This window comes from Hemiscyllium ocellatum, chromosome 8 (genome assembly GCF_020745735.1).
Source record: "Hemiscyllium ocellatum isolate sHemOce1 chromosome 8, sHemOce1.pat.X.cur, whole genome shotgun sequence".
In the NCBI taxonomy this organism is placed as follows: Eukaryota; Metazoa; Chordata; class Chondrichthyes; order Orectolobiformes; family Hemiscylliidae; genus Hemiscyllium; species Hemiscyllium ocellatum.
Genome location: NC_083408.1, coordinates 28,918,613 through 28,944,433, shown reverse-complemented (window position 1 = coordinate 28,944,433; position 25,821 = coordinate 28,918,613). Strand labels below are relative to the sequence as shown.

The following is a 25,821-nucleotide window of genomic DNA, read 5'->3' as shown; positions in this document are numbered from 1 at the left end:
AGAGTCGACATAAATAGAGAAGACCAAGAAAAAGAAAACAGTAAGATAAAAGAAAATAAATGAAAAAAGGGCATAAACATATTGAGAGAACAAAAGAAGAAGAAACACAAAGAACAAACTCTAAGAGTATGGGAGAAAGAAGCCAAAAGCAAAAGGCAATAAACCTGGTAATTTATGAGCAGACACCAAAAAAAAAATCCATGAACACTTTAGACTGTTATAAAACCAAGTATTTTCAGGAGTGGAGCAGGTTGCAGCAGGTGGGGGTAACAAGTTCCTCCAGCACATATTTGATCCTGAATAGTGTCTGAAATAAGCAGGTGAATGCTCATTGTATATCATTGCTATGAAGGTCAATAGCAAGATGAATGCCTTCTAAATATGGCTGCAGCATCTTATCAGGATAACCAAGGTTGGGCAATAAATGCTCTCTTGGTCACACCACATCTTAAAATGAAATGGAAGAAGTGATAGATAGATGGAAGAAGAGAAGAGGCAACTATTGATAACAGAAAACATTCAGACCCACCTGGATAATTACGGCAGCCCCCAGCTGAACAGCCTTTTACCCATCGTCCTTCATTGATAGATACTGTCCATTTATGGAGCTTGTCATCACCCAGTGTATCTGGTGTCAGGTTACAAATCTCCAGCTTTGTGAAATTCCTCTTAAAATCATCAAAAGACATCCTGCATATAGCATAATGAAGAAACTATCACATGTATGCCAAAGTTTGAAAATCCTGCATCCATGGGCATTCATGGGATAATGCAGATGGCATGTCAGTGCTGTGGCAGTCAACATGCTGCCTGGTGTTAGGAACCTATTTACCATTTATGAGCATACCACGAATAGTCATTAATTGGAAAGCACACTTAATTAAATTCAGCATTCAAGAATAATTTAGCAGGCAAGAGAAAATTAATGCCTCCAGTTTTCCCACTGCTTAAAGATGGTGTCCAACAAGTGAAGCTGTTCATTATTTGCATATGTGATGAAGTTTTGTCTTTGTCTAACTCGAATAACATGGGGATGGGATAGAGGAGGATGGACAGTCCGGCAGCAGAAAGGATGAAGGGTTAAGAATTTTTTCTTAGATCCTCAAATGGTACAGGTCTAATAAGAGACAAGTGTTAGTGCACAGATTCTCAAAAGTTAGCACTGCTACATTTGGGGAAGGGAAGATGTCTGAAGGGAACCAAGATCAAGCCTATGGGGTGGGTCTATTTTTATACTGATCTCTGCTGTAATAGTGATGAAAAGGCCTGGGTACAGCACACTACCTCTTCTGATGCTGGTCAGGGGGCTTTCTATAGTCTGTAGTGAACCATGACAAAGTCTGATCAGAAGAATCATGCATCTTAGATAACAAAGACATGGTTTCTGACCTTTTAGTTACTATGTACAGTTCACAATGTTTTAATGATAACATGAGAAGTAGAAAACATTACTGTCTCCGACTAAACAGATCAGAACTTCCCAAGACTCAAGACTCCCTAAACATTCCCCAATGGAAATTATATATCAGGGGAGGTGGAGGCCCAGTTTAGCTTCTTGGTGAACTCATCTACATTCATCACCTTTGACATCAGTCTTCTCTTCTATGTCCAAGTAGCTATATCACACATACCTGATTGATAATCAGGGAACAGAACTTGAGCTTAAAGCAAGACAGGACCAGCCAAAGTGGGATCATGGCCATGGTCTCTAATGGAGGGTTAACATGAAGTCAGGTGAAGCATGATGGCTGGAGGCTCAGCAGGAAGGTCCAGGAGGAGAACAGGATGGTTAAAGGTAATAAGAAATAAGGCAAAAGATCAAAGAGTCTAGATAGGGTGGTAGTCAGATGTTCTAAGGTGTTTAGATGAAGGAACTGGGTAATGTTAACAGCAGTTAATATTAAGGTCAAAGGCAATGTGAGGAAGCTCAAGAGTAATGGGGGGGGAGGGGTGTGGAGGTGGATGAGTTCCAGCTACAGTGTCACAGAATTAGTGTTCATTGACATAATTGCTAAGGAAGTGTTATCTTGCTAGAGATCAGGTGTTGTCAAGAAATTTTTAACCTGTATCAAGTAGGTTGTTACAGGTAAGGTCACTGTGTCACCAGAGGAGTTTTTGATTTGTCCATGGGAGAAACACGTATTCCCTTGGTCAACTGCAGCTTCTCTATGAATGAAAGCCAACTCAATAGAGGTGTTCATATCATTGCTCGCTTTTTCCTACAGTTCACTTGTGGATTTGCAATGGTGGAGGAGAACAGAGGGGGGCTTTGGTCACATAACAAAGGACCTCAAGGCTGACAGAGGAGGAGGGTAGGAAGAATCAAACCATCCTACTGACGAAGAGTATCAACATGTCAATGTATGATCAGCTCTTGCATCTCTGCATATCTCAGGACCAATGCCAGAGACTGACCTGGGACTCCTATGGCAAGAGTTTTAACCTCACTGATTTGGAGGGAATCCCATGCCAGTCACTCTGAGATAGCTGTGCCTCTAACCTTTGACAACAGTGGCTCATTTAACATCTCCAAGGCTGCAACACATAGGTTGAGAGGGGCCAATGAATCTATTTGTGAAATAACTCCACGGAGGCTGTTATCCCATTACCAAGTCATCCTTAACTTACACGTGCACAGTACGTGGGCTCTAACCCAGCAAGCTCGGAGCCAGTCCCTTGAGTGAGGAGAATCTCTGAGATTCCTGTTTTTTTTTGTTCTTTTTCTTCTCTTTTCTTTTTTACCCCCACACTACCACTTAACTGTGGTAGTGCTTATTTTTTCCCCCCAGCACCCATGTTGTGTGTGCAGGTGTGAGACCAGTGAAAGACACAAGGTGCACGAAACCTTTATTCGATTTCCACCACCAGAAAGAAGAGAAACACCCAAGTGGCCAGTGACAAGCAGTGCCCTTCACATCAAAGGGCAATGCTGTGTGATCAAACAGTGAAAGGGAGGGCAGGGAGAGACTCCTGTTTATATCTGTCAGCCAGGACTCCCTTACTGGCCCGGGTTAACAGCCTCAATCAGGGAACTCATACTCAATGAAATCCCCCTGGCGAACCTGGTTCTAATCAATACAGTAAAAAGTGAGGTCTGCAGATGCTGGAGATCAGAGCTAAAAATGTGTTGCTGGTTAAAGCACAGCAGGTTAGGCAGCATCCAAGGAACAGGAAATTCGACGTTTTGGGCCAGCCTGCCTGGCACCCTCTCCTCATTCCTGATGAAGGACTCTGGCCCGAAACATCGAATTTCCTGTTCCTTGGATGCTGCCTAACCTGCTGTGCTTTAACCAGCAACACATTTTCAGCTCTAATCAATACAATTTGATTCACAACACAATCTGAGGGCCAGACCATAACAGCAGTTAGCCTCAGGGTTATTATATGGTTTATATTGATAACAGCCATCTGTAATTGTAAATCAGAATGGGTATCACTCGCTTATGGTTCAAGTTATCTGTAACCACTAGAAAAGAATTATGCAAGGTATGTTTATTTTCCAAGGTGTTCTCATGATTTTAAGGAAATCCCAACTGTCACATCTAATTAAGGTCTCTGTCCATGTGTAAGGTTGGATCTTGTTGACAAAAGCTATTCCATCAGAAAGTGGCTCATGATACCAATGGGTCATCCCCATAACCTTGCAAAGTTGAATTACAATACAGTAGAAGGATTGACAAAGGAAATCACAGACCAGAACATAATATTGCTCAAAATGTGAGTCTGATGCCTTTAGCAGTCTGCACAGATTTACATTATGTGCCACAGAGATGTTCAGGATTGACATTATCAGCTATAACTTGCATAACATGGCACTATAAATGGAAGAAAATTTGCCTCTGATGGGGATGATAGGAAGGAATATGAGGAGGAAATTAGAGATTTCATGACAGTTCTTGTTGGCCATGAATAGATTATTTTGATCACAAGTATCTACCTGACCACCATTTCCTTGTTTGCAAACCTTTGCCTACTCTGATTGTGTCTTGACGTTTGGAGCTGTATCATTCACTATGTCCTCTACCCCCTAGAAGACCAAGTGGAGTGGACTTGTCCACACAGGACATAAAGAGATGGCAGTGACACTCACATATTCAAGATCATAATTTCACTACTTGCTTGTATCAGTGACCTTGGCCAATCTCCTTAGCGTGTCATTTATGGAGAGGTCTTCAGATGCTGCATGTTCAGCCATTCTGTGCTGCCTTTAAAATACAAATTGTGCCACATACTACATCTATTAAAGACTGTAAGCTGTCCCTCGGTTCTCTTTGTTTAGCAATGTCTGCCACACATGATGCATAACAGTGCAATATATAAGCTGAAGGTGGATGCCCCAACAAATGCACGTAATGCATAAAATAGTCTAATGATCAAAATATATTGTGATATATTGTATGTACGTATTATATACATATCCTAACAGGGTCTCAGCACTTGTTCCACAATACAAATTTTTTGTATGCCTTGGTGTAATGTTGAGCTGATGAGGAGGCGGACTGCTGAAAATGATCTGTCTATTGTATTATTGCACGTGGGAATTGTGCTCAGCTCACATACTTATAGTTTGCATTGTGATTGGGTGCACGGCAGTTCCTGACATATAAACAAAAATGGCAATCACTTCTTGTCCTGTTAGGAGCAAAGCTCTGCCTTTTAAATTAAATGGTTTTATCCTCACCAGAACTCTCCGTCTTCTTTCATTTGATGCTGAAGTCGTTGCTTTTGTGTCTTCTCAATCTCAGACCACTCCCGGGCCCTGGAACAGAAAAGAAATTCGATCATCAAGCTGGGAAACGCCATAAACTCAAGCTGGTAGGATTAGGGAAAACCCAAAGGCTTTCTATAGGTATGTCAAGAATAAAAGGATGACTAGGGTAGGTATCGGTCCAGTCAAGGATAGTAGTGGGAAGTTGTGTGTGGAGGCAGAGGAGATTGGAGAGACATTAAATCAGTACTTTTCATCAGTATTCACTCAGGAACAGGACACTGTTGCTGATGTGAATATGGAATCACAAATAATTAGAATGGATGCCCTGGAAATATGCAGGGAAGAGGTTTTGGGAATATTGGAAAGGATGAATATAGATAAGTCTCCTGGGCCTGATGGCATTTACCCCAGGATCCTATGGGAAGCTAGGGAGGAGATAGCAGAGCCATTGGCCTGGATTTTTATGTCGTCGTTGTCAACAGGAATAGTACCAGAGGACTGGAGGATAGCGAATGTGGTCCCATTGTTCAAGAAAGGGAGTAGGGATAGCCCTAGTAACTATAGGCCAGTGAGTCTGACTTCAGTGGTGGGCAAAGTCTTAGAGAGAATGGTAAGGGATAAGATTTATGAACATCTGGGTAGGAATAACGTGATCAGGGATAGCCAGCATGGTTTTGTGAAGGGCAGGTCGTGCCTCACAAACCTTATTGAGTTCTTTGAGAAGGTGACTAAGGAAGTGGATGAGGGTAAAGCTGTAGATGTTGTGTATATGGATTTTAGTAAGGCGTTCGATAAGGTTCCCCATGGTAGGCTAATGCTAAAACTTCGGAGGTATGGCATTGAGGATACATTAGAGGTTTGGATTAGGAATTGGCTGGCTGGAAGGAGACAGAGGGTAGTAGTTGATGGATTATGTTCATCTTGGAGCGCAGTTACTAGCGGTGTACCACAAGGATCTGTTTTGGGACCATTGCTTTTTGTTATCTTTATAAATGATCTAGAGGAAGGACTTGAAAGCTGGGTAAGCAAGTTTGCGGATGACACAAAAGTCGGTGGAGTTGTGGATAGTGAGGAAGGAAGTGGTAGGTTACAGCGGGATATAGATAAGTTGCAGAGCTGGGCGGAAATGTGGCAAATGGAATTCAATGTAGCTAAGTGCGAAGTCGTTCACTTTGGTAGGAATAACAAGATGATGGATTACTGGGCTAATGGTAGGCTACTTGGTAGTGTGGATGAGCAGAGGGATCTTGGTGTCTATGTACACAGATCTCTGAAAGTTGCCACCCAGGTAAATAGTGCTGTGAGGAAGGCATATGGTGTACTGGGCTTTATTGGCAGAGGAATTGAGTTCCGGAGTCCTGAGGTCATGTTGCAGTTGTATAAGACTCTGGTGAGGCCTCATCTGGAGTATTGTGTGCAGTTTTGGTCGCCATACTATAGGAAGGATGTGGAAGCTTTAGAACGAGTGCAGAGGAGGTTTACCAGGATGTTGCCTGGAATGGTAGGAAAATCTTATGAGGAAAGGCTGAGGCACTTGGGGCTGTTCTCATTGGAGAAGAGAAGGTTTAGGGGAGATCTGATAGAAGTGTATAAGATGATTAGGGGTTTAGATAGGGTAGATACTAAGAACCTTTTACCGCTAATGGAGTCAGGTGTTACTAGGGGACATAGCTTTAAATTAAGGGGTGGTAGGTATAGGACAGATGTTAGGGGTAGATTCTTCACACAGCGGGTTGTGAGTTCATGGAATGCCCTGCCCGTATCAGTGGTGAACTCTCCTTCTTTATGGTCATTTAAGCGGGCATTGGATAGGCATTTGGAAGTTATTGGGCTAGTATAGGTTAGGTAGGATTCGGTCGGCGCAACATCGAGGGCCGAAGGGCCTGTACTGCGCTGTATCCTTCTATGTTCTATGTTCTATGTTCTAAATCACCGTGTCCACCGCACGCTGTTGAAATGGGAACTAGGAGCTGCCATGTAATGTTGCACGTTCCATGTTAACTCTGGGCAAATATCATTCATGGACTGACGGTGATTCTTTTAAAACCAAGAAGGAGCATCATTGATGAGCCAGACCATGGCTCTCTCCAAACAGGATACACCTGGATTTTTCAGCATACGTAATAGGTACTTTTGATTTGGAGATGCCGGTGTTGGACTGGGGTGTACAAAGTTAAAAATCACACAACACCAGGTTATAGTCCAACAGGTTTAATTGGAAGCACGTATGCTTCCAATTAAACCTGTTGGACTATAACCTGGTGTTGTGTGATTTTTAACTTAATAGGCACTTGACAGCCTTTCTCTTCCCTAGTCAAGGGATTTAATGGCAAATATAGTGGCAAAAACAAATCACTACTGCCCTACAAATAGGATTTGTAATGTTATGTTACCAATACTACTCAAAAGAGTTATTTGTTTTGAATATTTTTTCTTACATGATCGGAGGTCAAAAAGCACACGCCGCATTATCTAGTTTTGAGCATTAATCACAGATACTCCAAATACAGTACATTGTACTTATATATACTAGCAGGATTTCTTTAGTTAATACTAATAGATACTTTCAGATTATTTTAAATTGACGGATATTTTCAAATCTTGTTCAATATTAATTTCAAATCCAATAAAAATATCAAGTCCTGTTTAATTATTACTCAAAACTGCATGTTATATAGATCTTTTGGATACGTTGTGTTGCTGAATCAATTGCAGCTCTCAATTTAGCTCTTCTATACCTATCCCAGACTGGAAGAACAGGAGTACCATATGTGTTGTACAGCACTTGGGCAAGACCTTCAATTTTTACCAGATATTCCAATGGTCAGATAATTTGTGGAGAAGTGCAGACTAGAATTTTGCGTCAGAACCCTGTAGACTCCCTGAAGCAGTTGACATTGCGAGAATTGCCATGGAAGTTGAAATTTCCACAAATCCCCTGTACATCAAACCCACTGAAAAACCTATTAAAAGTTGCAGAATTCTGATTCACTTAAGCTTAATAGCCACTGCAACTTCTAGGAGCTGTTAAACCCGCGAATGAGTGATTGGAAAAGAGGAGAGATGGTGTTTTTTTAAGGGAGGATTTACAATTATGGAGTAAAGTTGTAACATGCACGACTTTAGGGAGGAAGATCCAGAAAGTAGGTCTAAGATAACTCAAATCACTGAAGATGAAGGGGATGGGGGCTAAAAGATGTGGAGAGACAAAAGTATATCTGGAGCTGGAGGAAGATAGAGGCAATGTGAAGCAAAAGCCCAAAGTAGCATTTTTCTGAATGACTTCAAAGAAAATATATACTTATCACTCCAGGATCCATTCCACTCCACAGCTCCCCATGGATTCCTCAAACGCAGCAACTTCACATTCTGACCCTTATAAGTGACCTGTTGGCAAAATTGTTGTTTGTGGAAGAAAAACCAGAGACAAACACAGATGAATAAATATAAACATACAAACCTGCATTGCACACTGTAGCCATTTCCTCTCTAATCAATCGCTTTAATCCAGTGGGCTACCAGTAATCCTTTGCTGTATCCCTATATTCCATTGCTATTTTTTCCCTGCATTCCAGCATTCCCTCACCATTAATCTCTGCACTCCGGTATCCTGACGTAAGCACTGAATGTATTCCAATATATTATTTCTAATATCACACTGATTTCCCTCAATTACTCCATGTACCACAATATCCCCTGTAATCACTCTCTGTAATCCCACTATCCCTGTATGTCACTTTTCACAATTCAATGCATCCTTCAACCATTCCTACACCACAATATTCCCTATAATCACTCCCTGTTATTTGAGTATCCTCCATTTCACTCTCTGTACCCAGTGACTCCCTTCAGTCACTCCCTGTGTGTCTTGAACTTCCTCACAAATCATTCCATGGTCGTCTTCTCCTACTACCCTTGTGTAAACTCTCCTATGATATATATTCTGCTAATTTCCATGTCAAATGACTGAAAGTTTGAAAACTTACTTCATCCACATTGGTTACAGAATAGGCGTGTCCTCTGACCAAACCGCTGGCTGTTCGTGTTTCAAACTGTTGAGGTACAAAAGACTGTGAAAACAGGAGAGTCAGTCAGACTGTGCTCATGGTGTGGCACTAACACCTAGCTTCCTCAGAGAAAGGACAATATAATCTTTCTGCACTGCGACACAGCTCATTGCTCCCCTGCGTCGTTTCTACGTTATGATAGAAACCAACCTTCGCATAAACCAAATCATCCGCCGACATTTCCGCCACTTCCAAAAAGACCTCACCCCTTTCCACCTTCCGCAAAGTTCGTTCCTCCAAGACTACCTGGTCAGGTCCACGCCCCCTCCTACAACCCACCCTCCCATCCTGGCATCTTCCTCTGGCACCGCAGGAACTGCAAAACCTGCGCCCTCACCTTCTCCCTCACCTCCATCCAAGGCCCTAAAGGAGCCTTCCACATCCAAAGTTTTACCTGCACATCCACTAATATCATTTATTGCATCCGTTGCTCCCAATGCGGTCTCCTCTACATTAGGAAGACTGGACGCCTCCTAGCAGAGCGCTTTAGGGAACATCTCCGGGACACCTGCACCAATCAACCACACCACCCTGTGGCCCAACATTTTAACTCCCCCTCCCACTCTGCAGAGGACATGGAGGTCCTGGGCCTCCTTCACCGCCGCTCCACCACCAGACGACTGGAGGAAGAACGCCTCATCTTTCGCCTTGGAACACTTCAGCTCCAGGGCATCAATGTGGACTTCAACAGTTTCCTCATTTCCCCTACCCCCACCTCACCCTAGTTCCAAACTTCCAGCTCAGCACTGTCCCCATGACTTGTCCTACCTGCCTATCTTCTTTTCCACCTATCCACTCCACCTTCCTCCCTGACCTATTGTACTCCCTCACTCACCTATTGTACTCCATGCTACTTTCTCCCCACCCCCACCCTCCCCTAGCTTATCTCTCCACGCTTCAGGCTCTCTGCCTTTATTCCTGATGAAGGGCTTTTGCCCGAAACATCGATTTCGCTGCTCGTTGGATGCTGCCTGAACTGCTGTGCTGTTCCAGCACCACTAATCCAGAATCTGGTTTCCAGCATCTGCAGTCATTGGTTTTACCTTTTTATCCATTCAAAGCTGCCTATTCTTATCAAGATTGGGTTTCCTCCTCCCCAATACCCCAACTCCCCAAGAAGCTTATCCAACAAGTTGTTAAGTGTACCATGCCAGGAGAGCTGGTATTTTGCTCCTTGCCTGTTACTGAGTGAGATAATGTCAACTGTGACAGATCAAGCTACTCCCTTTTATTCTCTGAGCCTGAGTTGATAACAGGAAATGTTAGTCAGTTTTCCTGACTTTCAATGCGACTTGACGACAATATGTATTTGGTCAGGAAAGGAATGAGTAGGTTTGAACTAGTTATCGTTCACAGTCTAGGTTCAAATATAAAGCAATCAATGAGGCAAATTCCTGGAGAGCAGTCAAGGCTCAAACTCCCATACCCTAACTGCTAATACTGTTAGACCTGCCTCCCAGCTACCAACATCCAATGACTTATATCGCAATGTGAATCGACAACATGCATGGAGGCAGATGGAATGTGGAGGGGAAAACATTTTTCTCTATTCCCACCTAGTTCCGCAACCCCCATGCCCCACCCACTGCCAAACCTCTACACCCTGTGCTGTAGGAAACAAGCTCAAACCAATCATTTGTTGCACTGAACTGCTGTGTGAGCGCACAGTACTCAGACACAGCCTCACAGAAGCTCAGTGATTTGTGCCAAACTGACTGCATGCAAAAAGCAACAAGCCTTGTGCTGACATGCAGGTATTCCCATTTTTCAGCAGGAGATTCAGGAATGCATGCTCATCACCCTATTATCCACCACACCATCTCTCTCAAATTCCTATTTTATAACAAGCACTTTAATCGAATGGCTGATAGAGTTTAAACTTACCACAAACATTTCAGGACAGCTGTGAGCTGTAAAATGACAACTAGGTACAGATAGATACAAATACAGCATCACATTAGCATCTTTAGCTGTATTTTGGTTATGCAAGGACTGTATCTTTTCATTTTTCTGTATTTTTTATTGTAGACTGAAATGGGAAAATGACTGTCTTAGAAGGCAAGGACTGTTGAAGCAAGCAACCTGAAACTCATTGTAAGCATTAGTTGTCCAGCTGCTGTTCAAATAGTGGGAAAGTCTAGAGCCAAGGGGTGTGTACAAGTGAAACTTCAACCACCAACAAGTAGCTGATTGGTCTGTGGACTGGTGAACAGTTATCAACGACAAAGAACTTTTGCCTTCCAACGGTTATATGATTGGCTCCCAGGTAGCAGAACATCTTGGAGATGTGAGTGTTTGGGGAGGGGCCATCGGACCTTCTAAACGGAAGAAGCTGTCCTTTTCTCTGCAATAAAAACATCATGAAGCCTGAAGATAGCTAGTTTATTTTCTCTCAGCAGTTGCTGGAAACTTTTTAGCCAGCAAGTCAGAGACTTTACAGCTGTGAACCAACTCTTCTGTGTCTCCTGCAAAGAAAATCCTGAGAATGGATAATCTCAGCAGACTCTGTGGACAGGGACAATGGAAATATGTTCCCAGGCTTTCCCTCCACTCATAACACCCATTCTTCAGTTTGTGTGTGTGTGTAGAAGGGATGTTTATAAGGGGGTTATAGTTTTAATTAGTAGATATATTTCATAACCTGCAGTTCATAATTGTTTACCTGTAATTAGAATAAATAGTAATGCTTGTTAAGTGCAGAAACCTGGTCCATGTTTTCTGTCAATGTGGATGTAGAACATGGGTAAATTGGAGAGTTCTGCACACTAGATAAAATCTTAAATTTTTGTGACAACTGTAAGGGGCTTGATTTCTGGTAAACTACCCAGTATTATGCCAGTGAGGCATAGTGATGTGCACATGCACTCTGCCAGATTAGCTCAGAACAGCACAGAACTCAAGCTGCCATCTGACAGAGTTGGAGGCTTCTGTTGTTATGCTTCTTGGAGTTGCTCTAAGCCCAGTCATGAGAAACACACATTCAAAATGAGGGCAAAATAATGCTAGACTGACAGGAATAAAGAGGTTCCATTGTCCTGTGCAAGTTAGAAAACACTTTTATTTTGGATTCATCAGACACCAATCGAATGTACATCAATCAGCATCAGCACAGTATTTCAGCATTCCAACTCAGAATGCTCCCTTTCATAAAATTCACAGTGACTTGAAATGCTACTACCTTCATCTAACTATGCAGTCAGGAATTTTAGTTTCGTAAATTTGTAACTCAAATATTTTAGGCATAACCAGAATTGAGATGTAAGCAGTAGTGATGATGCTTGCTCTGTTACATCGTGGGGTTCTTGGAATAAAATATTCACAAGGATTCCCCCAAGTTCCAAACGTAGTTGAAACACTTCTCTGAGGTCCCACCAAACTTTTGCAAAAATTATATCACCAGATTTGGACAACTCTAGAAGAAACTTATTTCTTGTTTATTCAGGTAAGGGTTACTCACTGTGTAACTGTAAAGTTCCTGTTTATTCATTAGGGTAAGATTAACTATGTTATTATATGACTTCATATTCAATCATATAGATTTACTCATTGTTTAACTGTCCTGGGCTTCTGGTCATTCAGGAGAATTAGTCAATTATTTTAATCAGCCTGCTTCGACTCTTATGACATATATCAAGGGCATATAGGACTTGAACCTGGACCTTCTGGCCCAGACTTTACTACTGCGCCACAAGAGCCTTACAGCAATGTTAGTCATGCCAATTAAACAAATGCATTGTACGTATAATAATTAATTGCTTCAAATCACAAATGCCTCAATTGCCATACAAACCCTGACAGGAAAGTCATCAAAATTCTTGAACTGATCATCAACTTTGGCCTTAGATCCACCTGCAGCGACTAAACAGCGAGACAGAAACCTTTGGATCTGTGCTTCTTGCATAAAACCAGTCCCATGAAATATACTTTCCTGGAATATCAGACAGCACCACAATGAGCGGTAAGGAACGGAGAAAGCGGGAAAAACAACAGGAGACAGACAGGGATGGGAGAGAGAGGTACAAAAAGCAAAAGAATGATAGAGAGAGTGAGACAATATGTGAAAGAAAAACACATAACAGCATGAGAGATAAAAATAAGAATGTAAATGAAAGATAACTGATTTGAAATCTGTATTGAAACCCAATACGGATAGGATTTTTTTTTAGTTACTATAACAAACCCAGAACATCTGGGCGGTAATATTTACTTTTCTTTCATGGAATGTGGACATCAGTGGCAAAGTCAACATTCTGACGTCCAGAAAACAACAAATGCTGGAAATCACAGCAGGTCAGAGTGCATCCATGGAGCGAGAGCAAGCTAATGTTTTAAGTCTAGATGACTCTGAGGTGAAGTGAAGTGTGGAGGGACAACATTTATGCAATAGTTTGGGGGAGTGGTGGTGGGGGAAGTAGGTGTAGGGTGCTGGTAGAGAAAAGATGTTAGTAGTTTACATTAAGAGATCAGAATGTGAGAATGGCAGAATAATGGTATGTCTCCTGCCAGGCTTCAAAGGATGGGAAATGTGGCGGGGGAGGGGAGGACATAATAACAAGCTAAAAGAAAAAAATGGTTCACAATTTAAAGATGTTGAACTCAATGTTAACTGGGGAAGTCTGTAAAGTTCCCAGTCTGAAGATGAGATGTTGTTCCTCCAGTTTATGCTGTGTTTCACTGGTACATTGCAGCAAGCCGAAGACAGTCACGTGGGCATGCAAGCAGGATAATGTGCTAAAATGACCAGCTACTGGAAGGTTGGGGTCCTGCTTGTGCACAGACTGGAGGTGTTCTGAAAAGCAGTCACCTGTGTTTGGTTTCCCCAATGTACAGTGGGTCCCATTGGATGCAGTGAATACAATACACAGATTGGAGGGGTTACAGGTGAAATGCTGTTTCACCTGGAAAGACTGATTTGGCACTTGAACGGTAAGCAGGGATAAAGTGAAGAGGCAAGTGTTACATGGGAAGGTGCTGTGGAGCTGTGGGGGGGTGGAATTGAGGTTATGGGTTGGTGTTGGTGGCTGTGGAATGGACTAGAGTGTCCCGGAGGGAAAGATCCCTGCCAAATGCATCCCATTTACAGTTTTTATATCTCTGGTCAATGGTAACCCCCAAAATGTTGATGGTAGGAGGTTAAGTGATGTTAATGTGAATATAAGAACAGGTGGTTAAGTTCTCTCATGATAGAAATGCAAATTGACTGACACAAATGTTACATATGTTTAACTGCCCAAGCCTGAATCTTGACAAAGTCCTCCTGTACATAAACACAAAATGTTTCACTGTCTGAAGCATAAGATTCAAAGAGAAAGATGATGGCAAGCCACATAGTCATAGCAAGGAAGACGTCACTGCAGTGAGACAGAAACCAAATGAGTAACTTGGAATTGGGTCAATGAGGGAATTTGGAGCAGAGAGGGGTAAGACATGTTTTAATTAAGATATACTGCAAGAAATAAAGTTCCAGAGTAAAAGGTGAGCTGTAGAAGAATGAAGAGTGGATCAAGAGGACTACTGGCACAGCAAGTAATCACAGCATGATGTCACAAGTGCAGGGAAAGATGGTGATTGGTAGTAGGTTGATTAGTCAGTATTTCAGATCTTTAAAGTGAAAGCTAGCATTTAGTTTGTGATTATTCTCAAGAAATGTTTTCAGTTTCTCTGAGAAATACTTTGTCAGGTTTTTATAATAAGTTCACACTTATTCTATGGGTAACAAATAGATTTTAGAATTACAGGATGGCATATCAGAGGACTAAGTGAAGTATATAGCCTAAGGGATGTGTGAAATCAAAGATATATATGTCCGAGACAAACACACCTAGAGGAAATGTCACCAGGCGCACAGGCTTGAACTCCTAGTTTTGGAATCTGAGCAATAGCTGGAGACACATGTACCTGTAGGGAGGTGGTCACATTGCAGATTAGAAGCATATGGGGAGAGGGGGAATGGGTGATTACAAGGCAGTCCAAGAGAATCAGGCAAGGTAGTGCAGTGTCCCCTGACTTTACCATGCTGGCTAAATGTTATTTCCTCAGGGAAATGCAGCTAGATCTAAGTCCATGGCACCATGGGCAACTCAGCTGTAAATGAGAGGAGACAGCAGAATGGAAGAGCAAACATTTTTGGATTTTCATAGTCAGGGGATCCGACACGTGTTTCTGTGGCAGAAAATGTGACTCCGGAATGGTGCCAATTTCAAGGATATCTGGATTGTAAGACATCCTTTTTGGGGGAAGCAGATCAATGACATAAGCATGAAAAAGGATGAGATTCTGAAGGAAATGTAAAATGAGGTACTGCAGAGCATTTATCTCAGGATTGCTCCTAGTGCCACCTCCCTATCAATTTAAGAAAAGGGGGATTGTCTGATTGAATACATGGTGGGAGAACTAATATAGGAGAGAAGGCCTTGGATTTCTGAAGACTGGGGCCAATGCTGGGCAGGTAGGACCTGGACAAGCTGGATGGGTTACGCCTTAAGAGGATTGGGGCAAATAAACTTGCAGTGATATTTGCTAGCACTATTGGGGTGGGTTTAAAATAGCTTGTCAGGAAACATGAAATTGGAACGAAGTAAAGTTGGCAACAGGAAGTTGTAAAACAGAAACCGGAAGACAGAAAAAAGAAAGCTAAGTATTCAATATGTTTCGAAGGCAGAATGATGTCAAAAAGACAGAGTTAAAGGCACTCTACCTAAATGTGCACAAGATTCACTACAAGGTAGATGATCGAGAGGCACAAATGATCTAGAAATATATGGTTATGATCTAATTGCCATTATGGAGATATGGCTGCATAGTGACCAGGACTTTGAACTGAATATTCAAAAATATTCCATATTTAGGAAAGATGAACATGAAAGAAAAGAAGATGAAGTTGAAATGATAATAAGTACATTGGTACATTAGGAAGGGATGATCTCAGGTCAGAAGAACAATGTGTGCGGTGTGTTTGACTTGAATTAAGGTGCAGGAAGGGACAGCATATTGACTGGAGTTATTCATAGGCCACCAAATGGTAGTGGTAATATGGGGCATGGTATTACTCAGGAGATAAGAGAAGCACTTGGCATGGGCAGCACAGTTATCATGGGTAATTTAAATTTGCACAGAGACTGGGTAAACCAACTGAGCGCTAAAGCTGTGGAAGATGGGTGTCTGGAGGTTTTCCAGAGCAATATATTGAAGTGCCAACTAGTAGACTTGGTATTTTGTATCAAACATTACGGAATGAGAAAAGGGCTAATTAACAATCTAGTTGTAAAAGAACCTTTAGGGATGAGTGATCACAATATGATATAATTCTACATTATGTTTCAAAATGAGCTAGTTTATTCTGAAACAGGGGTGTGAAATTTAAATAAGGGAAATTTGAAGGCATGAGGCACAAATTGACTAGGGTGGTTTGGGAAAATATATTAGAAGGCATGACTGTCCTGAGGTAACAGAAAAACTTTTAAAGAACCATTACATAATTTACAGTAACTATACAGTCCATCAAGCTGCAAAAATTCCAAAGGATCAACAGTGACTAACAGAGTAAGTTCAAGATTGCATAAGACCAAAAGAAGAGAAAAGATATACAGTTTCCAAAATATAGCAGTAATTCTGAGGATTGGGAGGTTTTAGAATACAGTAAAGGAGGGCAAGGAAACTGATTAAGAGATAATAGAGAGTGAATGCAATCTAGCAAATAAACAAAAAATGGACTGTAAAAACTTCTGTGGGTTCATTAAAGGAAACTTTTGTTAAAAAAAACTTATAGGCAGAGTCAGGAGAACTTATATCAGCAATAGTAAAATGGCAGAGAAGCTAAAGGGCATGGATAGGATGAATAATCAAGAACATTTCCCCACGGTAGGTGGAGTCAAAACTAGATGGCACAGATTTAAGGTGGGGGTTGGTTTTAGATTTAAAAGGGACCTAAGGGACAACTTTTTCATGCAAAGATTGGTGTGTGTATGGAATGAACTGCCAGAGGAAGTGGGGGAGGCTGGTACAATTGCAATATTTGAAAGGCATCTGCATAGGTATGTGAATTGGAAGAGTTTGGCAAGATATGGGCCAAATTCTGGCAAAAGGGATGAGATTAGTTTAGGTTATCTGACTGGCATGGATAAGTAGGACCTAAGACTCTGTTTCCATGCTGTACATCTTTAGAACTCTAAATGATTGCTTTATGTCTGTTTTCAGGCTGTTTATAGAGGAACCAAAGATTCAAGAGTTAGGAAGTGTGAGGAGTTAAATGAAATTAGTAAGACGATTGTACTGGAGAACTTAATGGCACTGAAAGTTGATAAATCCCCAAGACTCGATAGTTTGCATACCAAAGTATTGAACTAGGTGGTTATAGAAATAATTGATGCATTAGTGATTGTCTTCCAAAATTGTTGAGGTTCTGAGTTATTCCTGTAGATTAGAAGATAGCAGATATCACCTCACTATTTAAGTAAGGAGCAAAGAATAAAACAGCGAAATACAGACTGCCAGCCTTACATCAAGGAGTAGAGAAAATACTAGAATCTGCAGAAAGGATTGTTCAAAATAGAAACCTGCATGATAGTAACTTGACGGGGGATAGTCAGCATACATTTGTGAATGGTATTTGGTGAATTTGTTAAGAAGTTTTTGAAAATGTTACAAACAAAATTGACAAGGGAGAGCTGATGGATGTGGCATACCTGGACTTTCAGAGGAGGCTGTTTAGAAAAGTTAAGTTAAAGGGATAGGAGATAGTGTACTAGGATTGGCTAACAGACAGAAAACGAAGAATAGGAATCTCATGTAGGCAGGCTACAACTACCGAAAGTGGTATAACAAAGATCAGTACTTGGACATCAGTCCAATATATTTCAATATGATTTGCAGGTGGGAACAAAATATTCCTAAATTTGTGAATGGTACTAAGTTAATTGTGAATGTGTGCCTTGAGAAAGCTGTAAAGTGGCTTCAAGAGGATTTGGACATACTTGGTCAATGAATAAGAACGTGGTCAATGGAAACTAATGAACCATTGGTAGGAGAAATAGATATACAGAGTTCTTCTTAAATGGTAAGAGACCGGGAAGTGTAAGTGTAATAGTGTCATTGTTGATTAGTCAATGAAGGCTGACATGCAAGTGCAGCAAGCTATTAGGAAGGCTAATGGAATAACACTTTTTGTTGCAAGAGGATTTGAGTACAGGATCAGGGAAGTCTTGCTTCAATTGCATAGATGTATAGTTAGACCACATCTGGAGTAGTGTGTGCAGTTTTGGTTTCCTTAACTCAGGAAAGATATTATTACCATAGAAGGTGTACAATGAAAGTTCGCCAGACTTGCTCCCAGGATATTCGGACAGCCCTCTGAAGAGAGATTGGGCAAACTGAGACTTTATTCTCTGGAGTTTTGAAAAATTATATGTGATCTCATTGAAATTTGCAAAATACTGGAAGATTTAGCTAGGTTAGATGCAGCTTGGATGTGCCTGTTGGTTCAGGAATTTAGAGGAGGGTCAGCAGATATAATTTAAAAAAGGAGATGACACTTAGCCTGAAGATGAGGAGAAATTGTTTTAAACAGAAGGTTGTGAGCCGTTTGAAGTCTCTACCACAGAGGGTTGTGAAAACTTATTTTTGAGTAAGTTTAAAATAACAATTAACAGATTTCTGATTACCAGTGGCATAGTTTGGACAGGATGGGTATAAAGCATTGAAGTGTTCAATTAGATATGACCTTATTGAATGACTGGGCAGGTTTTACAGGCTGAATGGCCTATTCCCATTCTTAGGTTTCAGGATATTGCACAAATGAGAGTGAATGTGCAAGGTTTGTGAAGGTTTGTAGCTCAGGTTGAGGGTTTAGGGTGTAGGTTTGCTCGCTGAGCTGTAGGTTTGATATCCAGATGTTTCATTACCTGGCTAGGTAACATCATCAGTGGCGACCTCCAAGTGAAGTGAAGCTGTTGTCTCCTGCTTTCTATTTATATCTTTCTCCTGGATGGGGTTCCTGGGATTTCTGGTGATGTCATTTCCTGTTCATTTTCTGAGGGGTTGATAGATGGCATCTAGATCTATGCATTTGTTTATGGCATTGTGGTTCGAGTGCCAAGCCTCTAGGAATTCTCTGGCATGTCTTTGCTTAGCCTGTCCCAGGATAGATGTGTTGTCCCAGTTGAAATGGTGTTTTTTTTCATCCGTGTGTAGGGCTACGAGGGAGAGAGGGTCGTGTCTTTTTATGGCTAGCTGGTGTTCATGTATCCTGGTGGCTAACTCGTCGAAAGAAAGGACAACGGAAAACAACAAACCTGTGAAAAAAAACCATCATTTCGACTGGGACAAGACATCTATCCTGGGACAGGCTAAGCAAAGACATGCCAAAGAATTCCTAGAGGCCTGGCACTCCAACCACAATGCCATAAACAAACACACAGATCTAGATGCCATCTATCAACCCCTCAGAAAATGAACAGGAAATGACATCATCAAAATCTCCAGGAACCCCATCCAGGAGAAAGATATAAATAGAAAGCAGGAGACAACAGCTTCACTTCACTTGGAGGTCGCCACTGATGATGTTACCTAGCCTGGTAATAAAACATCTGGATATCAAACCTACAGCTCAGCGAGCAAACCTACACCCTAGAGAGTGAGTGTGATAGCTGAGGAAGACAACAGGAGTGAACAAAACAGTGAGATAGAGATAACATCAGCAGTAATGATAGAGTGTGAGATATTAAAAAAAAAGACTAAGTACAACCCACTACAGCCAGTGAAAGAGAATGAGACAAAGAAAAAGAGACAAGAGAAAGCATGAGTGCGATTAGGATATTAAAAAAGAAGACAGTCAGGGGGAGAAAAGGGAACAAAGAGAGAGGGGTTGGATGGACCACAAATGAAACTTGCAAAAAGATGAAGGTGGAGAAATACAGAAAAGGTTAGAAAATCAGGCAAACCAGCTTTATAGCTGGATATATTTAGGGATTGATAAAATTTCTACTACCCTGTGGTAACCCTGGTGAGATCAACTGGTTACTATCATTTTATGCTGCTGTAGAACTGTAATTTGTCAGGAGCACCAGAAAGTGGTTAAGAGATACTAGCAGTCCACTCCACAAGAGGTGGTTCTTGTGCACTGGGGAAGAGTCAGGGAAATCAGGACACAGGGATGGATAGTGGGAAAGGAGAGGAATATCAGGATTTCTTTAATTATGACTTCCTCTTCAGCACAAATTCCAAATGTGTGCAACATGACTGTAAAGATATTTGTTTGAGTAGATATCAGCAGAAACTGAATGAGTGTTGTAGATACATAGCAATGTTTTTCAACTTGACTTCCAGACAGGGCACCTCAACTGTATTAAAGTAACTATGCACTGCTTCTGAATTGTGTTGTTTGTCCACCCAAATAGCTTGTGCATATTCAATCCCCAACACATCATTCACTGTTTCCAAAACTTGCTTCATATTGGTCCGAATAAACATTACAGTCAATGATCAAATAAACTACCAACTTCACTTCACAACTCCATATTCAACCTTTTCAGGAGAGGATGGCCTAGTCAAAACCATGTTAACTCCTGTTCTAAAGTGCTGCATCAAATATTGCCTGACGATATCAGTAGATTTTCAGCCATCAATGGTAATACACCAGCTTTTACTCACACTTGGGTGCTTTAACACAATTTACCTTAAATCATAAATCACAGTAACACACAGTGAAGGACATAGTGTCTGAGATATCATATGGCTGATATAACATGGAGAGAAGAGGGAATGTAATATTACATGGGGGAGAAATAATGCGATATCACATATGGGGAAGGTCTTATATCACAGGGGAGGGAAGGAGGGTCTGAAATCTCTTGGGAAGGGGGGGGGCAATCTCACATGGGATGGGGGTTCTGATATCACATGGGGAGTATTGTCTCACATTTATGGAAACCGCTCGCTGTAACTAACCAACAACATCTGTTCGCTTATTGTTTCTAATATCTCTCTTTGAAAGCTGACGACTTGTGATCGAAAGAGTGAAATATTAGCGGGTGTACTGTAATAAAAAATCTCTCAATCAGTCTATTTTGGCCACTTTATCATCCAAGTAGGCACTCTCCAGCTGGAATGATCATTTGGTGTATATATGTAATGACAGAATCATTGTAAAAACAGTAGCACCAGGAACTGGCATACCAATATTTTACCACTGGAGAGCACACTTACATCAATTGAACAGCCCATAAGGGAGCCTCTCTCTGTTGCCTTCTTTAGGATCTTGAACAGATCCTTAGGGGCATCCTTTATCTCAAAGAATTCAGTAACACCACCAGTGAAATCTTCCATGGCTTCTGTGGTATTGCCACCTTTCAGTGCTTCATAAGATCCATGCAGCCTGGGTGATAGATGAATAGGACAGAATTAGAGTGAAAGCATAGCCTAATATTTCTTACCAAGTCAAATCCCAATTATCTGACCTTTGCTCTTAATAACACTGATTACTTGCAGAGGTAGGGTTCCACAGAAAAAACCCACTCTAAAGAAACCTACCCAGTCACCCACGAAATGAGCATTGGCAGGTTAGTAAATAGCACAGTTGATTAATCCTTTTTATTTCAAGCATAGCCTCTGAGACCAGAGAGTTTGGGAGACATTAAACTTGAGTCTGAGCTCAGGCAGCTTTCTTATGAAGTGGGGACAAGGGTATTGGGGACAGTCATTTTATCTGGAGAATCTGGGTGAAAACCAGCAATGTTCCTGGAAATTCCTGAACAACTATGATAACTCTGAGACCGTTGAACTATGAAGCTGTGAGTTTCTCTCAACCAATCAGGAAGTTTTAACCAGCAACACCAACATCAGATATTGTGGCTCACTGCGACTGAGAACGAGCGTGAAGTTCACCCTGGCAACTTGCACTCACTTAGCGTATGCCTTCTCCAACAGAGCACTCCAGAACTCATTTCGCTCAGCAGATTTGGTAAAAACCAACTGGTTGTTGAACGTGGGAATTCGGTCATCAACAATGACATCCACCCAGTCACCAAAACGCCAGAACTGCAATGAACAGTGAAATGAGGAGAAGAGGAAGATTTAGTAGTTTCACCAAATGGGAAAGAACTTTTACTCCTCGCATCATTAGATATGACATTTAGTCTAATCCGCTCAAAACACCAACAACCTTATTGAGACTATGTTACAATGGAGAAAGTGAGGACTGCAGATGCTAGAGATCAGAGTCGAGAGTGAGGTACTGGATAAGCACCGCAGGCCGGGCAGCATCCAAGGAGCAGGAGGAATCTCTCTGATGAAGGGCTAATGCCCGAAATGTTGATTCTCCTGCTCCTCAGATGCTGCTTGACCTGCTGTGCTTTTCCAGCACCACGCTCTCAACTATTTTACAATGGATACAAATATAAAACAGTCACTAATAAACCCACTGGGAAATTCAGGAGATCTAGGTAAACATTTGAGGGAGAAAAGAAGAAGATATATTGAATGTGGAAATGAGAAGGAATGGGGGGGGCGGGGGGAAGGGTAAATTGGAACTCAAAAAATGGCATATTTCCCCTGTCCTCAGCAACTGTCAGATGGGATGCAGTTCCACGAGTATCTTCGTAGTTATGTCAGTTAAACCCAGGTTTTGTATAATCTGAGTGGTCAACAGCTGCCCCTTTCCACCAGACTCCATCACATGCTTAATTTTGCCAATCCATTTTCATTTCCAATTCATGGCCAGTAAATGAGGAAGTGACTCCAGTTTCCCATCTTCCTGAAATGGTAATCAGACAGTTTTGACAAGGGATACAATGCAATTTTACATTTGGGCAGCAGAATGGAAATGAACTCAGGAAGCTGACTGCATGAGAAACTTCTTACTGGAACTGTCTGAGTTTCATAGGAGGTGAGCTGCAGTTTGTTGCAAAATGTCTAGTGAGCTAGCAGTGTTTCTATAGTTATCTGAAAATTCCAGGATACTTAATCAAACCTTTTAAGTAATTTTAATTCAATTTTCTTCAAACCTCAGGTGTCAACTGAAACTTGAGAAGATCCAGACTTAAATTTTCAGCAAAGCCATTGCCACATGGCAGGACAGGAATCTGACAGGTGAGGAATAGGAGGTGTAAGGGGAAAGTGAAAAAGTGGGGACCAGTGTGATTATTTAGAACTGCACAGTGCGGAAAATCCCAAGTGTGTGATTTCAATGACTGGACATTCCTCTTACAGCAATGATGTTAATGTTTAATCCACACAGTTCTATTCATGCTATAGTGATATTCAGGGTGACTTAGAGTTAGCAGAAGGTCATCTTTCTCTATTGAATTAGTTGTGCAATTTAACTAAATCATCACAAATCTGATGGCCATTTAAACATCTTGATTCCATACGATCATCCTTAGTTCTGAAATTTCAATCGACTCATGACGTTAACAGCCTTTTGGTACAAAGTCTTTCAGATTTTCTCAACATGTCGCACAAGTCACTTCCATAATGACAGTTAGAGAAAAACAGACCAGACAACTATACAACTACCATAAGTACACAGCACCCACAAATATCTTTGGATACCTCACCCTTCTCCAGGGAATACAACTTGTCTAGGGGAAAAATGGCTTATCTCTGTCTGGCTGTAACTCTGTAACAGGCCTGTATGTTCCCTGACTATCTGAATAATGTGCCTGATATTCCATAGCTTTCCGTGAGATGCATCTGCATAATCTCTGTCTGTCTAGAGGGAGTGCCTGCTGAGGATGATTTTCTGTGCTTTCACTGTTGCCAGGTAGGGATGTGTGTGTACTCTCTGTCTGTTTGTTTTACGTTGAGAGATGTGTCTGCCTTCCATGTCTGGGCGCATCGTGTGATTGTCATGGACCAGGGACGTCACTAATAGAGATCAGAGAATGCCATCCTGTGGCAGAGAGACCCATGGAAATGCTGGGAGGGTTGAGTGTTGTGCGTGACAATTGAAGACTTGAGGCAGAGCCTGCCGATGCTGCTCCAATGAATCTAACAATAACTTGCTTGTTTCTGTAAATGTCATCCTAATGGCAAACAACAATACCTGAAAGTGGAAGATCCCAGCATAGTTCTCTGTAAAGTATTGATCGCGAGGGATGACCCGGTACAGCAGCTTCTCATTAAGAGTGAGACATGCAATGGCAGCCAGGAACCAGCAATCACCTGGATAGAAACAGAAATCATCAGTGTCCATCTATCCAAACCCAAAACTAGGGCTCAGACTTGACATGGAAACTGAAGTATGATTGGGACAAACATGTGACTTTTGCCCTTTGGTTTCCAAGATTCTCTATCACTGGGGATTTTCTCACATCATATCTGGCTGTGTTGAAGGTTATTTAATAGGGATGGATGGATCATTGTATAACTTGACTAAGAGCACGGGAGTCGAAAAGTGTGGCGCTGGAAAAGCACAGCAGGTCAGGCAGCATCTGAGGAGCTGGAGAGTCAATCAGGCCCTTCATCAGGAATGGGGAGTGGGGGTGGTGGGGGGAAGGTGTTTTTAAGGGACAAATAGGTGGGGGATGGGACTGGGGGTAGGTAGCTTGCAAGGCGATAGGTAGATGCAGGTGGAGGTGATAGTGACAGGTCGGAGCGGACAGTGGAGCAGATAGTTGGGAAGGTAGATGGACAGGCAGGACAGTTCAAGAAGGCAGATCCGAGTTGGTGGGTTGGATCTGGGATGAGATGGGGGGAGGGGAGATGAGGATACTGGTGAAATCGACGTTGATGCCATGTGGTTAGTGCTTTCCAAGGTGGAAAATGAGTCTTTCTTCCTCTAGGCGCCAGGTGGCAAGTATTTGGCGGCAGAGGAGGCCCAGGACTTGCATGTCTTGGTGGAGTGGGAGTGAGAGTTGAAGTGGAAACAGGAAAGATGTGTCCCAGAACTGTTCTCTGAAACATTCCGTGGGTTGGCGTCCTGTCTCCCCAATGTAAAGGAGACTATGAGAGCATCAGATATAGTAGGTGAGCTTTTTGGATGTGCAGAAAAATCTCTGCTGGATATGGAAGGATCCTTTGGGGCCTTGGATGAGGTGAGGGGGGGGAGACGTGAGCGCAGGTTTTACACCTCTTGCGGAGGCAAGAGAAGGTGCTGGGAGTGAAGGGTGGGTTGGTGGGGGGCACAGACCTAATGAGAGAGTCGTGGAGGAAATGATCTCTGCAGAATGTTGATGGCGTGGGGAGGGGAAATATATCTCTGTTGGCGCCATATGACTGAAGGTGGTAAAAATGGCAGTGGATGATGCATTGTATCCGGAGATTGGTGGGGTGGAAGGTGAGGACCAGGGTGGGAGACAAGGAGTGAGATGACGATACTCTTTTTTCCAAACTTCCAATCCAACCTGGAGTTCAAATAAACTTATTACTATGATAATCTGTGGTATTATGGTCAGAGTTTCAAGAGACAGTAAAGATATCCCAGTTGTCATCACAGACCCACACTCTAATCAAAAGGGCTATAACAAGATCCTCCCCTGATGTCAGGGCGAGATAAGTGACTGAGGTGCTCACCTTTAGCATCAACGTTAAGGGGAGCCACATTTTACTTTACATTGTCAAGGACGCATTTTAACCTGAGGCACTTCACGATTGAAGCAACATCATTGGAAGGCATGTTGTTATTGCATTGGGAGACAGCAGGTTGAAGGCAATACCAGGCTAGCAGCTGAACACCTTTACAGTTGCTGAATCTTAGTGAAGAACCACACAGCCTATAATCTTCAACACCTTTCTCTTATCATGTAATCTCAAGGGTTCATGTTCACCCATTCTGAGTTTATACAATTCATTCATTCAAGCTCAGCACAATAACAAAGACACGTGATGAAGCAGGATGAACAGGATACTGAGAATTAAACAAGACACAAGTCCCTGGAGCATTTTCCTGCCTTGTGTTTTCCGCTCCAAAAGTCATTTGTTTCCACACTTATCAGCTGTGATACTTTCATCTAAAGGAATGGTAGGAAATTCACAGAACACAATGTTGATGGCAGATTCCCAATAGGTGAGAATGCACCACTTACTCACTGGAGTCAAGGAGAAGGACAC

The 25,821-nt window shown here is 42.0% G+C and overlaps 1 protein-coding gene across 4 annotated transcripts in view; it reads right to left on the bottom strand.

Annotated features, from left to right (window-relative positions):
- The window catches only part of LOC132818086 (calpain-3-like), a 115,990-nt gene that overhangs the window by 40,694 nt on the left and 49,475 nt on the right, over positions 1-25,821 (bottom strand). For 2 of the 4 annotated variants that reach the window (XM_060828751.1, XM_060828752.1), the window contains exons 4-11: positions 23,816-23,934; positions 21,677-21,810; positions 20,980-21,148; positions 12,569-12,706; positions 8,698-8,781; positions 8,013-8,098; positions 4,682-4,759; positions 530-690 (exon numbers count right to left, since the gene is read on the bottom strand). In XM_060828751.1, coding sequence (XP_060684734.1) covers positions 530-690; positions 4,682-4,759; positions 8,013-8,098; positions 8,698-8,781; positions 12,569-12,706; positions 20,980-21,148; positions 21,677-21,810; positions 23,816-23,934 — 969 coding nt within the window. The remainder of the gene's footprint in view (positions 1-529; positions 691-4,681; positions 4,760-8,012; positions 8,099-8,697; positions 8,782-12,568; positions 12,707-20,979; positions 21,149-21,676; positions 21,811-23,815; positions 23,935-25,821) is intronic. The other 2 variants (XM_060828753.1, XM_060828754.1) reach the window with 1 other exon arrangement.